This window comes from Cydia fagiglandana, chromosome 1 (genome assembly GCF_963556715.1).
Source record: "Cydia fagiglandana chromosome 1, ilCydFagi1.1, whole genome shotgun sequence".
NCBI classification, from domain to species: Eukaryota; Metazoa; Arthropoda; class Insecta; order Lepidoptera; family Tortricidae; genus Cydia; species Cydia fagiglandana.
The window spans coordinates 4,305,560-4,323,209 of record NC_085932.1 but is presented as its reverse complement, the minus strand read 5'-3'; the positions used below and the strand labels follow the sequence as shown (position 1 = coordinate 4,323,209).

The 17,650-nt window shown below is 37.7% G+C and overlaps 2 protein-coding genes across 2 annotated transcripts in view; one reads left to right on the top strand and one right to left on the bottom strand.

The window, feature by feature from the left end:
- Window positions 1-11,046, top strand: part of LOC134679689 (uncharacterized) — a 28,428-nt gene extending 17,382 nt beyond the window's left edge. The window contains exon 2 of the mRNA XM_063538640.1: window positions 8,516-11,046. Coding sequence (XP_063394710.1) covers window positions 8,516-9,787 — 1,272 coding nt within the window. The 3' untranslated portion in view covers window positions 9,788-11,046. The remainder of the gene's footprint in view (window positions 1-8,515) is intronic.
- A 552-nt stretch (window positions 11,047-11,598) lies between these two features.
- The window catches only part of LOC134679844 (uridine phosphorylase 1), a 37,776-nt gene continuing 31,724 nt past the window's right edge, over window positions 11,599-17,650 (bottom strand). The window contains exon 9 of the mRNA XM_063538750.1: window positions 11,599-17,251. Coding sequence (XP_063394820.1) covers window positions 17,143-17,251 — 109 coding nt within the window. The 3' untranslated portion in view covers window positions 11,599-17,142. The remainder of the gene's footprint in view (window positions 17,252-17,650) is intronic.

The window sequence follows — 17,650 nt, the reverse complement described above, 5'->3', positions numbered from 1 at the left end:
AATCCAAAATGGTCATCATTTTCGAAATCTGCGCCCTCCAAAACCTATAAAACGACATCCATGACGACTTTTAAGACATAATGCACGGCCGCCATTTTAAAATTCAAAAAGGTCATCATTTTTGAAATCGAGGCCCCCTAAAACTTATAAAATGACATCCATGACGATTTTTATGACATAGTGCATGGCCGCCATGTTGGATTCCAAAATGGTCATCATTTCCGAAATCTGCGCCCCCTAAAACCTATAAAACGACATATATGACGACTTTTATAACATAGTGCATGGCCGCCATTTTGAAATCCAAAATGGTCATCATTATCGAAATCTGCGCCCCCAAAACCTATAAAACGACATCCATGCCGACTTTTATGACATAGTGCATGACCGCCATCTTGGAATCCAATATGGTCATCATTATCGAAATCTGCGCCCCCCAAAACCTATAAAACGACATCCATGACGACTTTTATGACATAGTGCATGGCCGCCATTTTGGAATTCAAAAAGGTCATCATTTACGAAATCGGGGCCCCCTAAAACCTATAAAACGACATCCATGACGACTTTTATGACATAGTGCATGGCCGCCATGTTGGATTCCAAAATGGTCATCATTTCCGAAATCTGCGCCCCCTAAAACCTATAAAACGACATATATGACGACTTTTATAACATAGTGCATGGCCGCCATTTTGAAATCCAAAATGGTCATCATTATCGAAATCTGCGCCCCCAAAACCTATAAAACGACATCCATGCCGACTTTTATGACATAGTGCATAACCGCCATCTTGGAATCCAATATGGTCATCATTTTCGAAATCTGCGCCCCCTAAAACCTATAAAACGACATATATAATTCATAATTCATAATTCATAATTCTTTATTGCAACCATGGTACAGTATAGATGTCAAGTATAATATATGCACAATGTCTCACATGGACCCTGTAAGGGCACAGCATAGCTTACTTATAACATATAATTATTAATTTGTTTGTATGTAACATAATTGTATTGTATATATTACATTATCAGGTTCAGATCGCTAATAAGTTTATTACATTTATAATTAGAATTTAATAAATTAATTAATATAGGTACAATATTCATATAATAGGATTAATACAATTTTAGTTATAATTTAGGTAAGTATTTTAATGTCATTATTTTAATCATAATAAATTATTTAGAAGGTGTCTGTAACATTATCATTGAAAAAGTCCTTTAGGTCGTAATAACATTTATTTATTAGAAAGTCTTTCAACATTTTATTAAATTTTTTGTCATTTGTTTGAGCTTTGATGTCGCTTTTAAGGTGATTATATATTTTAACTGCCATGACGTTTGGACTTGTACTATGAAGTTTTAGTTTAGAAGTTGACGGCAATGCTAGATCATGCTTAAACCTTGTTTCGAAGCGTCGGGGCTGGTCTACTAACTTCGTAAATAGGTCCGAATGTTTTCTTACGAATTTACAGATTTCGTAAATATACATAGAAGTTAGGGTTAGAATTTCGTACTTGATGAAGTATGGTCTACAGCTTTCTGGAATCCTAATATTCGCGAGGATGCGTATGCATTTCTTCTGGAGTAGAAATAAATCGTTTACGTCTGTGCTATTTCCCCAAAGGATAATACCGTACTTGAGCCAAGAGTAAGCATAAGCATAATAGGCTATTTTTGCCGATTGTAGGCTAGTTGATCTTTTTAATTCTCTCAGGGCATAAATGAACTTGAGCATTTTATTTTTGATTTTCGTAACATGTGCTTTCCAGTTTATGCCTGTATCAATATCTAAACCTAGAAGGGTGAAAGTTTCTACACATTCCAGTTGGTGGCCGTTAAACGAATAATCAATTTCTAAAGCGCTCTTTTGTACTGGTTTAAATTGCATGATTTTTGTTTTGTTTAAATTTATTTCCAGATTATGGTCATTGAGCCAGCTCACTACTTTATTCATTGTGTCATTTAGGTCTGTGTCCAGAGTCTCGTTATTTAGACATGATGTGAGAATTGAGACGTCATCCGCAAATAACACGCATGATTTGTCTATGACTTTAGGGAGTTCATTTATATAGATTATAAATAGCAAACAACTAATTACACTTCCCTGGGGTATAGAGTGATTTATGATTTGCTCTTCAGATTTTACGTTTGTTATTAAACCCGTGTTATGATCATGGTATTGGACTTCAACATATTGCTTACGATTTTTTAAGTAGGAAGCAAACCATTTATGTGTTATACCTCTCACTCCTATGTCGTATAACTTATCCAATAGTAGGTTACATTGTACGCGGTCGTAAGCTTTAGACATGTCTAGGAGCAGGGCCGGATTAAGCATGTCGGGGCCCCTAGGCAGTGCAAAGCTCGGGGCCCCCTACAGTCAATTCTGCACACAGCACATTCAGTACAGGGAAATAAAAGTTTGCGTTTCAATTTCAATCTTCAGGCGTCGGCCGAGCCAATCCAAATCGAACGATGTTTTTTTCGCTCTTATTGCGTGGACATAAAGCTTTATTCTATCGGTTTTTGCCGATTCCGCGTCGCGTCAAGTGTGGGGAGAGCCCTTTAGGCCTAAAGGCCAGAGCTTCAGCGTCACTTTCTTATCTACCTCTAATGGCCAATTTTAAGCGAGGCTAAAAGCTAAGCTCCTAGTGCCGCAAAGTTGATTTTCTCAATAGTTAATATTTTGAGAGGCTGAAAAGCCATTGTCCGACCATAAGACCAAACGCCGAGCCATATGATTAGAATCAACCTATTTAATAAAGAATTTCCATATATTAAAATTACTTAAATTACTAGAGTGAGACCAAGATAAGCCTGCAACAATATTGATAACACTCGCAGTGCAAGTGTTGTTTTAAACGTCAAAACTTCTATGAAATTATGACGTATAAATAACTCTTGCACTGCGTATGCTATCAAAATCATTGCAGACTCTTCTTGGTCTAGGTACCTCTTAATTCACCAGTCAAGCTAACATGTAGATACAGGGTCAATTAAATAACCAAAAATAAACGTGAGCGCAGCGAGCGCGAAATTTTTTGACAATATCGCTAATTGTCAAACCGTGTTAAAAGGCCGGCTATCGATCTTCATCGGGCCTAAAAGTCCCAAGTGCCCCAGTGAGGCGAGCTTTCATGCGAAGTCTAAACCGTTTTTTTTTTCGAACCATTTTTCGTGATAAGCTCTATTATTACAACTTGACAACAGGTACCTACGCAGAATGCGCCTCGTAAACTTTTACGTATTGTTTCAATTTTATTACAGTATTTGATTAATTTAAAGAACGGATAGAAAAAAAAATAACAAAGCATAAGTATTCATTATTATAAAAATAAAAAAAATTACTCATGAATTTTGAGCCTATGGAACAAAATTTTATTTGGTGCGCGCTGAGCCGCCGGGGCCCCCTAGCAGAGGCGGGGCCCCCAAGCCGAGGCGGGGCCCCTAGGCAGTTGCCTACTTTGACTTAGGGTTAATCCGGCCCTGTCTAGGAGGATTCCAACTGCATATTTTTTGTCATTTAGGGTATTTAGCACCTCCTGTATAAATTTGTAAGTAGCAAGTTCAGTGGATCGGTTCTTACGAAAGCCGTTCTGACAGTCGTCAAATACATCGTATTTTTCACAGAATGAGTAAAGGCGTTTACACATTGCTGTTTCAAACACTTTTGAGGACGCGGGCAAAAGAGAAATAGGCCGATAATTGCTAGGGTTTGATTTGGCGTCTTTTTTATGTATGGGCTTAATGACCGAAATTTTTAATCTGTCAGGGAATATTCCTTGTAAAAATGACTGGTTTATTAGCATACAATATGGTAAAGTTAGTTCATCAGCGCAAAACTTAATTAATGCAGATGGTAGCTCGTCTATGCCGTAACTATACTTATCTTTTAGTTCCTTAATTATCTTGTTTACTTCAAGCGGCTCGAGGACTATGAGGTGATATGAGGACTTTTATAACATAGTGCATGGCCGCCATTTTGAAATCCGAAATGGTCATCATTTTCGAAATCTGTGCCCCCCTAAAACCTATAAATCGACACCCATGACGACTTATATGACATAGTGCATGGCCGCCATTTTGGATTCCAAAATGGTCATCATTTTCGAAATCGGGGCCCCCTAAAACCTATAAAACGACACCCATGACGACTTTTATGACGTGCATGGCCGCCATTTTGGATTCCAAAATGGTCATCATTTTCGAAATCGGGGCCCCCTAAAACCAATAAAACGACATCCATGACGACTTTTATGACATAGTGCATGGCCGCCATGTTGGATTTCAAAATAATCATCATCATCGAAATCTGCGCCCCCCCAAAACCTAAAAAACGGCATAGTGCATGGCCGCCATCTTCATCTTTATTTTGTTGCACACTTACCTTGGCCGCAGACGTTCGGAATTTTCATTCAGTTTCCGTACGGAATGACAGGTAGGAACGGGACGTCGCTCTACAAATGTAATTCCGTTCGGAAAATGGGGTTGGCCGGTCGAAGTATTATGAAGATGGCGCCAGCATAGCTTGCCCTGTCAATCCCTAGAATTGTGTCAATTTTTTGTTTGTAATGAATATTTATGTCCTGGATGCCAGTCATTTAAGCCAAATCTCATAGACAAAGAGCCAAGCTATGATGGCGCCATCTATGCAAACCTTTGACAGTTGCCAACCCCATTCCGAACGTCTGTGGCCTTGTGGCGAGGCTAAAGTCGACAATGGATTGAAAACGCGTGCGAATATAGTTGTCAAATCAAATTTGTCAGTAAATAAGAACAAAAAACTATACTCGTCCTTTTCTTTCGGGTGCTAGGACTGGTGTAAGACAAAGATAGTATGATTCTCTCTGTCTGTGTTTGAAACGAGACAGTCCTTTGACCAACTATAATTGTAAGCTCTGTGGAGCCTTTAACTGATTCACCATAGAGATTAAAATAAACTGTATCTGTGGTAAGCCGTAATGTTTCTTGTACTTATGGAGTGTAGAACCTCTACCTTCCAGTTTCTTGCCAAATGTCAAATACCTATACTATGTTTATTTTTATCTTGCTAATTATTTCAAAATGGTAAATTTAAAGACGATATTATAAAAGTGCAAGCCGAGCGCTTTCATTTGATACCAAACTCGACCATACTTTCTTACAAAAAAGATGACCACAAATGCATGACCCCTCACAAATAGCTGTTTAGCATTTTAAGCTCTTCTAGCTTAATAACCTCTTGATAAAGCCTGCTCATAATTTAATGACTAAAATTTACTGCCCTCAACTACACGTTTACCCAATTTCATTTAAATTAGGACAAATTTACTTAAGTTCTTGAGTATCAAACTATCTTCTGACAGTTCAGCTTAAAAACATTGAAATGCCGGGACGTGCCGCTAGCCGGCCGCGTGTCCGAAGTCGAATGTAAGAACTTCGCTTCGCTTCGCTCGCTCGTTCGACTAAACTACCTTTGAATAGCACAATCAAATCTGGCATAAATTCTTAAAAGCGTAACATATGCCTAATTAAGTCTGTTAAAGTAGTATCATTTGAGTCGTACCGATCAAGGTTTTCCTAGAATACCTAGGTATATTACGAGTATGCTGGCACGAAGAAGCCAGCAGGAAAATATTTTACACACTTGCAACTAGACTATCAATGCGTGCAATTTGGTAGTTATGCTGCAAGTTATCTGACTCATCCCAATATGCATATTACACTCGAAAGTGCGGAAAACCCCGAAAACCTCAGTCTATCAATCATTAAATCCTCGTGTCGTATGTTTGGCACCATTTTTATTTCCAATTAGGCTAAAATCAAATTTCATAATGTTTTTTCAATTCGTAATACATTATTAAATACAAATAAAATAATATAATTAAGATCTCATCATCATCATCATCATCATCATCATCATCATCAGCCTACTCTCGTCCACTGCTGGACATAGGCCTCTCCTATTATTAAGATCTAATCTGATTAAATTCATTTTTACTCCTTATAATAAATACATGATATAGTCTGGTACCTTTAAAAAACCGTTTAAATAAATGCCTATTTAACATAGTAAAAAACATAGTTTAGAGATAAAATGGATAACGTATGTGCATACCTACCAAGAATAAATTCCCTTCATCGAAATTTAAACTCGGAATAATATCTTCTTAATGAATAATCATTAGGTATAATCAAGCACAATGCCTACACGCAATCGTAAAAAGCGAATATAGACAGTTAAATTGATTGTACAGTTGAGTTAATACAATGTAGCAATTTGACAGCAAATCAACACGGTCATAGACTAATAATACTAGACTGCCAATCCCCTTGACATGCACGTAACCAACACGTAACCAAAACGCTGCTTATTTTCGTCCGTCAAATAACGGATTTATCACCCTATACTTAACACTTGTTGTCACTGTATTGCTCAACAAGTTACTCGTACAACTAATATTACAAGTGGGCCAAAATAACCACGGTATGGGTGCCGCAAGACGGGCGAGGATCTGGTAGGCCGACGGAGATGGCGGGATGACCTGGACGCATAACTTAACGACTGGCCGAAGGTTGCTCAATACCGAGACGAATGGAAATCGAGGGCGGAGGCCTTTGCCCAGGAGGACACCATATAGGCTTGTAATAATAATAAATTACAAGCTTGAAAATAGAGTTGCAGTTATAATATTAGCTGAAATCTGATGAGATTTGAGATTAGACTTCTCGTTTGTCGTTATCTTCGATCCGACATCTAGATACCGACTACAAAAATAAGCAGCGTTTTGGTTACGCGCATGTCAAGGGGATTGGCGGTGTAGTATTATTAGTCTATGAGACGGTTTAACAGCATTTAACACCCCAGTGCGCTTACGTCACCATTTTACATATAAATCCACTTTCAGTTGCCGGCCAGCAATGCCAGCATACTTGGCAGGTCAGGCCGCGGTAACTTTTTTCTGACAGTAATTGTTCAACACGCATCCGCCTCGTGCGCGCAGATGATTGTTGTAATTACAACTATTGATATCAGTTGGTCGTGCCTGAAACGGGCGGTATGAGAGCGTTTCTTTTATTTTTTTGCCATTTTTATATATTGTGACCTTTTTTGCCACTTTTGTGTCATCCTAGTCAGGATCGCGAGCCCTACCTATTCATCCTTATAGGAGGAAAAAAGTGTCCTAAAATTTCCATACATTTTCAAACTTTCCTTTTTGTTACCGCCATACAAAGTAGGTATATGGGGAAATGGTAACACAATAGGAAAAAAAAACTCTTTTTTTATCCCATTAGGATCGAAAGAGCACGTGATTCTGAGTAGAAATAACACAAAAGTGGCAAAAAAGGTCACAATATATAAAAAGAGCAAAAAATAAAAGAAACGCTCATGAAAAGTCGTTAATATATGTTTATGTAACAATTAAATACTTAGGCATAGCTTAAAACCACCCAACTACGTCCTGTGTATAAATAAATCTACATCCAATCCTATATCTATGGTCCAAAAGTTCAACACATACATAGGTACCTAAATTGTCTTTTGTCTGGGTTGGTAAGGTACTCTGTTCTTTCTTATCTCCCATTTAAAATGGGTTGCTGTAGTACTAAGTAGGGTACGGTTTAACTGGGTACTGCGGCTCGAGGCATCATCATCATCATATCAGCCGAAAGATGTTCACTGCTGGACATAGGCCTAACCCAGATCCGGCTCGAGGCATACTTAAAGCGTGCGGTGACCATGAATCTTCATTAACGATCATTTACCGATTTATAATGAGGGGTCCGGCAAAGTGCTCTATGCTCTATATGTCTGTCGTCAGCTCAACCAATTATTATCACACATATAATGATTTATTTATGATATTTTAATTGTTTTGGCAAATTATTAGTTAGGTAAACGTAATTGTTTAATATCATAAAATAAGTGTGTAGCCTGGTAGCTAATTGTTTATTAGGCATGAGGCTACGCTACCTAATTATGTAAATACCTACATAGCAACTTTAAAAAATGTAACACGTTACATTCCGCTTATAATTTAACAAGCACTTACGTAGGTATCACATATACCTATACCTTACTACAGTTTTCCACTTAGGTATACCTAACTACTTAGTGTCAAAAACTTGTTATAGCCGCTTGTCAAATAATGTTGAAGTAATAATTACTTTTTTATACCTTCATGGCCGCTCGATTTTAAAAGACACTCGTGCGACTTAGTAAGCAAAATCTTCCATTGTTTAGTAAAACGTATTTGGTTCAAGATCTGAAATAATGTAGTGCTTATTAATACGAGTACCTATTCTCATGTAGTTTTATTGGCACTAAAAAAACTCATGCATTGAAATCAATCATTAGGTACGTTATGTATCATTTATGATAAACTCACGCAATAAATATATCATATTATTATTGACGAAGCAATGCAGTTTTATTATGTTGCTTTGTCTTAACTAAACAGGCACACCTATTACGTAAATAATATAAATATAGGCACTCATACATACTCTGTTTTCATTACAGATTCTTCCGTTGGTGATTGTGACTTCGCGACCAGTGCAGGACCACAATGGAGAGGGAAAAACTGATTTCAACGCGCCCAGCGAACCCGCCGACCAAAGCAAAGATGACGAAGTGATATCCGTGAGCATAACGTCCTCGGTCGCAGTCGATAGAGGCAAGGGCAAGCAGAGAAAAATCCTGGAACCAGAGGAAGATCTGATCGCTCACGAGACTGCTTCTGTAACTCCCGCCATAGCGACCATCGAGACAACCACTCCCAGCAACGAAACTCTCGAAGAACCCGCACCATCCTTAGCAGGCGCCAACATAGAGTTCATCAAACAACTTCATTCGAAAAAAGAAGCTCGAGGAACCCATCATCTAGAACAAGTCCACCCATTCCAGTTGCAGATCAAACATCACGTGACAAACGACTCCAACGAACCCTTGAATGCCGAAGTAAAACAAATCACCGAGGACATTCAGGAAGACATTGCAAATATACCATTAGGTAGATCAGTAGCGCTCTCGCCGCCCTCGCAAAATTATATTCAAGGTCTGTCACTCGGTGAAAGGGGGCAGGGCCCGAGATTGACAACTGTTAGTTTTAATATACTACACGACACGCCCGAAAAGATATCTAATTATAACGAGCACAAACCGGCTCCAGCGTTTCCGGAACAACCTATATACAGCGAGCAGCCGAAGATATACAGCCAGCCAGCGCAAGTATACAGTGAACCCGCCAAGTTTTACAGCGAACCGGCAAAGGTGTACAGTGAGCCTGCGAAAGTTTACAGCGAGCCAGCCAAGGTGTACAGCGAACCGGCGAAGATATACAGTGAACCCGCGAAGTTCTATAGTCCCCACGCCTCGCTCAATCTGCCGCCGCAAGAAGCGCCGGTTCCTACTCCGTGGCAAAACACACAAACGCCTTCATCCGTAGCCGCAGATACCACGACCAGCACGACGACTTTACAACCGGAGCATGGGCCGGAAAAGAACTACGAAGTCGACGAGAAAGACAGCGTATTGACGGATGGTCAAAGCCACGGGGTCCAAGAATCTGGTCAAGAGTGCAAAGACGACAGCTGCAAGGTGGGGTACGTGGTGGAGGGGCGGCAGTACCGCAAGTACCGCGTGGAGGAGCGCACGGCGGACGGGTTCATCGTGGGCGAGTACGGCGTGGTGCGCAACGAGGACGGCGCGCTGCGCGGCGTGCGCTACACCGCCGACGGCGACGCCAGCCCCCGCCTCATCTACGACGCACTCATGAAGTTCCTGCAGCTCTAACAACACATTACACCACTAAATACTCAACTAACAAACATCTACAGAGTGCCACTGTTAAGGCTTGAATGGTCTACGGACTTGAACAATAAAGTTTAAAGGTTATAAAGTCAATGCTGCCATATTTGAGTAACCATATCAATTTGGTTCTAGATGGCATATATAGGCACGCTGTAGATCCGAGGACATCGGTTAAAATTAGCTCTATTTCTTTCTTTTCATACTGCGAAAGGAACTGATAGAGTTCGATTTTACAATAATTTTGTCAAATGATTGAAAAGTTAATGTTATCAGTAAGGTAATGATAACAATGACTGCTGAAATAAACCGTTTTTGCTCAAATACCACGCTTCTACTAATATTGAATAAATGATTAAGACTGACCTTCATTTATGAATTTTCTACCTATTGTTTTGCACATTTAATGATACTTTATAGACTTCGATGTTCTAGTGACGGAAAAATAGTTTCATACTTCTTATAAAAACATGATTTGTTTTTTAAATGGAATGTACATTATATTGCACATTACGCCGTATAAGGATAACTACTCTATATCATCAACATTCAGGGGAATGCAGCTGTTATAACAGTGAACATGTAACGTATTTATTTCACATTAGGCAGTTAGGTATTGGCATTTGTAAAACAATATAGTTAAGTATAATAGCTATTCGCCTTAGGCCCACTTGCACCATTCCCCTAACCCGGGTTTAACCGGTTAAACCTGGAATTGCCATGGTTACCGGTACTATTTGACACTGTGTTAACGGTTTAACCGGTTAACCTCGGGTTAGTGGGATGGTGCAAGTGGCGCTTAGTTTATTAACGTTAACCTATAGATTTGATTTAAAAATTGCACAAACATTCGCTCTCATAACCTCGTGAACCCAGACAAAAGTTACGTGAGCATAGGTGAGTAGTCATTGTGCCATTTTTTAAATACATAAGTAGTTAAGTACATAATCAATAGATAAAGTTTTACATGCTTATAGATTTTAATGTAACTTATTAGTAAAATCATACCTAACATTCAGTCGACATGATTAAATGTTTTTCATGAAACTTAATTTCTTAATTCTCTGCCTTAGACTAAGATATCTTAGCTATCTAGCCGTAAGTAGGTATGCTAAAAATTGTGAGTTGATCAAGGGGGCGATCAAACTTAACTGTATCTACCTTTCTATATCCCTCCTTAAATACACTTTGGTAAAATAAGTAGGTAATTTAAGTACAGTCAAACGAAATCAATAAATATGAAAGAATAAGTTAGTATTTTCTTTTTCCTGCCTATGAAAGTCAGACCTAGCTAACTCTACATGGAATTTGCAATGACAAAGTGCGGCGATGTGATCATTAATGTTAAATATCATATCAGGTGAGCCCCAAAAGTCAGTCATTACAAAAAAATAACTATACAAAAATTAACTTTATTTTGCTACTCGCACGGTTGACTCTGGCTCTTAACTTGTGAAAGTAATTAATTATGTAGCGAGTTTTAGTTGTCACCTGACGATATGACGTTTAAGATGACATCCTCTCGTTTTATTATATTCAAGCTAGTGCACAGTTAGCTTGGACAGACTCTAGCAATAAGGTAAAAACTAAAAAATATCGACGCTTATCATGAATAGTGACACAAAACAAAATGAAATGCCATTCGACTTTAAATCTTACCACTAAAAGATAGAATATTAAATGCAATAGCATTTCATTTTTAGTTGTACCACTGTTCATGATAAGCAACGATATATTTAAGCGCCTTACAAAAATTGCGAAAGGTTTGTTATAGGAATAAAATAATAACATAGACATAGGGAGTCAAAATTAAATTTATTAATACGATAAATAATCATACTTAGGTAGGTAAGTTATTCTAGTAAAATTAATTTATGTTTAGGTTTGGTAGCTTAATGCTTACAAAAAGGAGCTTAAACCATTTTGATTAAATACTATTTAGCTGACAAAATCAGCTAATAGATAGACAATGATCATTGTACAGTCAAGCTCATGATGATAATGAAATGCATGTTTTAGGTACTTAATCTTTTTTTTTTCAAGAATACCTAAAAGATGCATTTACATTCATGGACTCGCCTGTACCAATATTTAACATCTAGGTTCAAAATTAAATAAAAACTAATCGAGTATGACATGAGGCCTTTACTAATTGAGAAGAGCTATATTAAACTTTCCTGAAAGCTAACAATAATTTTATTACTTTCTAATTTCCGAACAATCTGAAAGAGACAGTGATGTACAAATTAGTGTTAGTCTCTCAAGATTTAAATCCTCTAATAAAAAACAAACAATAATTAGAGAAACGTATTAATAGTTGACACTGTTAAGTAGTTTTTTCATGCCAAACTACAAAGACTTGTAATGCACGAAAACTATTTAAATGAGAAATAATATCCCACCAAGGCAGCGGTTGGCAACCTGCGGCCCGAGGGCCGCATGCGGCTCGTGAACCTGTCACTTGCGACCCGAGTGCCGCCTTGACTATTTTGTATGTAATAGTGACAAACGACAATGTCTCATAAAGTCATAAATATTAACAAAGTACGGCCCGCGTCACCTCCGTTAACTACTATGTAGCCCTTGGCTGCTAAAAGGTTGCCGACCGCTGCACTAAGGGATCCATTAAAGCCTTTAAACGGTTCAGGGGTCCGTTGTCACGTATATAGCCTTATTACTAAATTGTTTGTATACCGCGGTCCGCAGCTCCGCCGGCAACTTAGGTCCAGAAGCCTTATCCTAAATAGATTATTCTCAGTAGTTACCACCGGACACGTTTCGAAAGCGCTTTACTTTAAGTACTTGCTAAAAGTCTAGCATGATATTGGTTTTTTTATGTCTGTGTGTTCAGTAATTTGTGCCTGTGTGGAGTTACGTCTTCATGTAAAGGCATGTCTACACCAGAGTATTTACACCTTCATCTTAATTCAAGCGCATGTCACATAGATAGCCAAGCTCCATGGCATTAGACATGCAAGTTTAACATGAATGCGCTTTTATATTGATACTTCACTCTTTCACACATACACCTTGATACCTCATACTGACTGTAGAGTTTTCAGAGTCCAAATTAAGCTAGTGCTCCATAGTTCAGTAGGCGCAGGTGGTAACTACTTGAAACAACCTCCTAAATAACCAATTCAACAACAAATCATCTACGCGTAACTTCATAAACCGATTAACGTTAACACCGAATATAGCAATGCATACTCTAACAGTTTACAAACAATGAGCTTAAGTACATGCCATTTTGAGTTATTATAATTAAAGTTTTTAATTGCAAAGGTACTCATCGCACTATACGATGTTTGACGTATACAACAGTAGTTATAATTTCTCAAAACGCAAATAATTACCATAGTTTGTTACTTATAATGAGGCTTAGGGTGAGTTGAAGATATCGTAAAACAAAACCTACTCAGTTTTATTTCGTTTATACAAAGCTACTTAACAACTCTCCCTAAGCTACTCGTACAGTGATTAACTATACATCCTAGTAACTCTAATAAATATTGGTGCAATTTTCTGAGTTACTTTCTCCGAAGCATATTATTCTTATAGCCTAGTTACATGTCGATTATTTTATACTATAACAATTACCGATAACACTTTCAATTCGATGAACATTAAAATTTTCATTAAAACTCACAATCGGGTTAATATAAATAAAAAATATTCACTCTTATCTACCGATACCGATATATATGAAACAATCATCTGCCAACATTTTGTGCATGATTGCATGTAACAATTTATTAATTGGAAGCGCATAACATCTGTATTAAACTTTTGAATAACGTTTATCTACTATACAACATAGCCGCCTATACATAATACGCCGATTTAATACTAGTTTACGGGGCTCTGTAACTATTATATCGGAACAAACTCAATGTTCGTTGTAAAACAGTTTAATAACACACTCAGCTCGTGAGAAATCTGTCATATATGACTCAGAGTAACGGCGGCAGCTATTTTTATTTCTTATTTTTATTATTTGGACTTTCTTCGTCCTAATAAGTGCTTCACATGTCTAGCGTCGTGAACACACTAAGTAGGGTCTTTGCGTCATTTTACCGTCCAGTGCCTGTTTCCGTCCACTTGGCGCAGTTGCTACAGAATTGCGTATAATTTGAATATATGCCTATATATTGAATGTATACCTATACATATATTCAAATGATACGCAATTCTTTGTAGCAAAACTACCTACGCCAAGTGGACGGGAATAGGCACTGGACGGTAAACTTACGCAATGACCTTATAGAATTTTGTTATTAGTAAGGTATCTTGGATTGATGTGATATATTTTGTTCAAAACAATAATGAAACAAAAAGAATGGTACTTCGTTTGTTTTGTGAAAGATTTAAATTACATGCACATTGAGCATAACGAAATATTCACACTAGAAAAGGTTCCCTATAGACTAACCTACTAAAAATAAAATGCAGAGGTAACACATGATACACTGGGAATAAAAATGATGTATGCAAACTTGCCAAAATATAATCATTTGTAGTCCAACACACACATGTAGCTAAATCATCAAAAAGACATGGGAATGTTTAGCTTTTAAAAATAAGTAAATTATATAACCCGATAAATGTAAAAACTTTGTGATGCAGTTGATATGTCACTACTACTTCGATTTTACTCGACTTGATTACCGATTAACCACTTTCACGTAATACTTTAGAAAATCTAAGTCACTCGAGTCCAAAGGTAAACGATATCAAAGTCATTGAATAAATGACGATATGTGTTTCTTAACATCTTTGCAAATAAAAAGTATTTAAAAAAACCTCTCAGTACAGTCAGTGTCGAAAGTCATTGAACACTTTTGTACTTTCGCGCAATAGGTTCTTTCTGGTTTTATCTATAGCTCTTGACTATGGTTTCATATAAATATAACTAAGAAAAATCTCCGAAAACTATTTTAAATAAAATGGTAGGTATCAATATACTTAAAAGTAATACGCGAGGTTAAAATCTGTCAACTATAAAATATCCAGCAACTTTTGAGGCCAACTATACACATACGTAAATACAAGATAAAGTTGTAAATTATAGTAAGAATATACATATCAATAATTTGGCAGTAGCACTTAGTTATTTGATTGTTGTGTCCGATACTTACAATACGTGAATAATATTATATAAAGTAGCTAGTACAACATAGCACATACATACATAATACATAACTAAGTACACAAACTAATTTGCCGTGATTACTTAGTTATAAACAATTACACTTTTCATATAAATAATACAAGTGGATAGATTAATCAATTACATGTCATAAAAAAAATATATATGTGTTTGAAAATAAAATGTTCAAAGCTTCTATTAGATTAGGTACCCGATAGATACACGATTTAGGTACATATGTACTTAACTAACGAATATGGCAGTGACTGACATATTATTTAGTAATAGTAAAGACAATGGACACGTTCGCTTCGAGCCTCGAACGAGGGCTGCCACCTTCTCGTTTGTGGCCAAGATTTATACACGGTGTAACATGAGGAAACCGAATTATTTCAACCAAGCATTTCTGAGGCCAAAAGAAGTAAAAAATGTAATATGAGTTTAGGTCAATTTCGCCAAAAAGAATTATTTTTTTGTTTTGTTTTTTCAATATTTTGAATGTATTTGTAGATAAAAAATAAATGTTATTGGTAAACTTATCACTTGAAATTGATTTTTAAATTTTTTTTTCGTAGAACCCACTTTTTGCAAAGTGTTACTTGTCACTTTTTGACATCTATCAATAAGGATATTTAGACTACGTCCCATAGCAGCAACATCACCATCAAAAAGGCCTTTTACACTATGTAACAATAAAAACTTGTTTTTTTTTTTTAATTAATAATATCTTTGAAACTAGGCGAATTTCAAAAAAGTTTATAGGACATTTTTGTCTCTAAATATGATCAGGAATACGTTGTTAAAATTATTCGGTTTACTCATGTTACACCGTGTAGATAAGTATTTTAGAATACGTGTGATTCGAGGCCGAAGCGAAAATTCCATCATCCTCTAACTTTCGCGAAGCTTTGTCACTTTCAGACCTGGCGGCATAGCACAGTCGCATTTTTATCGCTTGTCACCATGCTTGTCACGTTCTAACAAAGGTAAGTGTGAAAGGGACGTGCATAGTGACAGGCGATAAAAATGGAACCGTGCTGCGCCCGCTGATCTTAATACAGGAATATACCTAATATATAATCGTGTCATGCCGATTAAAAAAAAATACTAATGATATTGAACCGAAAAACTAGATGAAATCTCATAATTCACAATCGTCTATAACAACGGGAATGTAATATCTGGTTAAGAACCGCGAAGGGCCTCCTTTAATGCTTCTAATTTAGCCCGACATTTCAAAGCATCTTTGAATTCAACAAAAAAAAATTAGACCAGGAAGAAACAGAGTTATAAAAGATAGATAGATATGCTTGGTCAAGCAGATCTTGTCAATAGAAAAAGGCGGCAAATTTGAAAAATGTAGGCGCGAAGAGATATCCTCTCATAGAAACTTTGAACTTCGCGCTTTTTTCTACTGACAAGATTTGCTTGACCATCTATATATAAGAGAATGTAAGCAGTATTCCCGTTTAGTCAGTAGAGCTTAGTGCCTTAAATATTGGCGCAAATGTCACGATTGGCACTACACATGTCACATTAGCATATATGACACAATGCCGAGCGTCGCAGATGTGTCAGACGGCCACAGAAAACTCAACTACTCAGAGCAACAGTATTAAACACCCATTCTGAAAGCTTACACATAGCCGTATTGTATCTCACGTATCGTAGTTGCATCCAGAATTCGAAGTACACTGACGTTTGCGGGCATGTATTTCATGAGATTACCGTGTTATAGTACAATCTTGTATTAGTTTTAAAACATTGCTGAACATGAATGCTGTCAGTTTGCTCCATCTAACTCTAAAATGTTATTTACCTACATTACTTGATAAGCCAGCAAAGTTGTTTGCGACTTGTGTTCCGTTAGTTTAGTCTCCTGTACCGTAAGTGTTACTTTAAAGGACAGTGCACACCGGCTGCGTGTGCGTGACGTGCACGTGCGCGTGCGGCGTTGTAGTATACAGATCCTTATGAGAGACGGCACACCGCTTGCGTGACGTGTGCGTGTGCGGCTCCAACATTTTAGCGCACGCACACGCGCACGTCACGCACACGCAAGCCGGTGTGGCTCGGCCTTAAACATAGCGACGGGCCGACTGCGTTAGTTACCTTAACACCGGCAGAGCCTAGTCGACCGAGTTGGTTGCCCTAGCTGGCGGCTTAGTCGACTGAGGAGTCGCCTGGCAGCTTAGTCGTAGGTCTCCGACTCCTGTTGCACCAGCTTGAACCGACGCGGGCTCTTGACGGACACCGAGCCGTGCCCGTCCAGCGACAGGCGGCCCTTCATCTGCAGATACCTGCGGGAAAATATTTTTATTATTTTATTTATTTGGAGATCCAACAATGAAATTATAGTAGACAGGAAGCCAATTATAGGAACTCACAAGTAGTGACATAATACTAAACTATATACATGACTTGTTTTATACGGAGGTCTATTAGACGACTACGTATCAAACAAGTCATGTATGTAGCCCAATAAAACGCACGCCGTTTTCGCATCGAAGAATGAAAATGTAGTTGTGATATGTGAAAGTGTTGTGATGTTGCTATAATTTTATTGGGAAAGCCATTACAGACTGCTCAAAAAAGTATGTATTTGGAAGAGTGTAGTTGTGTACAATCGCCATCAGATATATCGGAACGTCCGAGGTGCTCAAAAATGAGCACGCACTCTAACTCCTCGCCAACGCTAT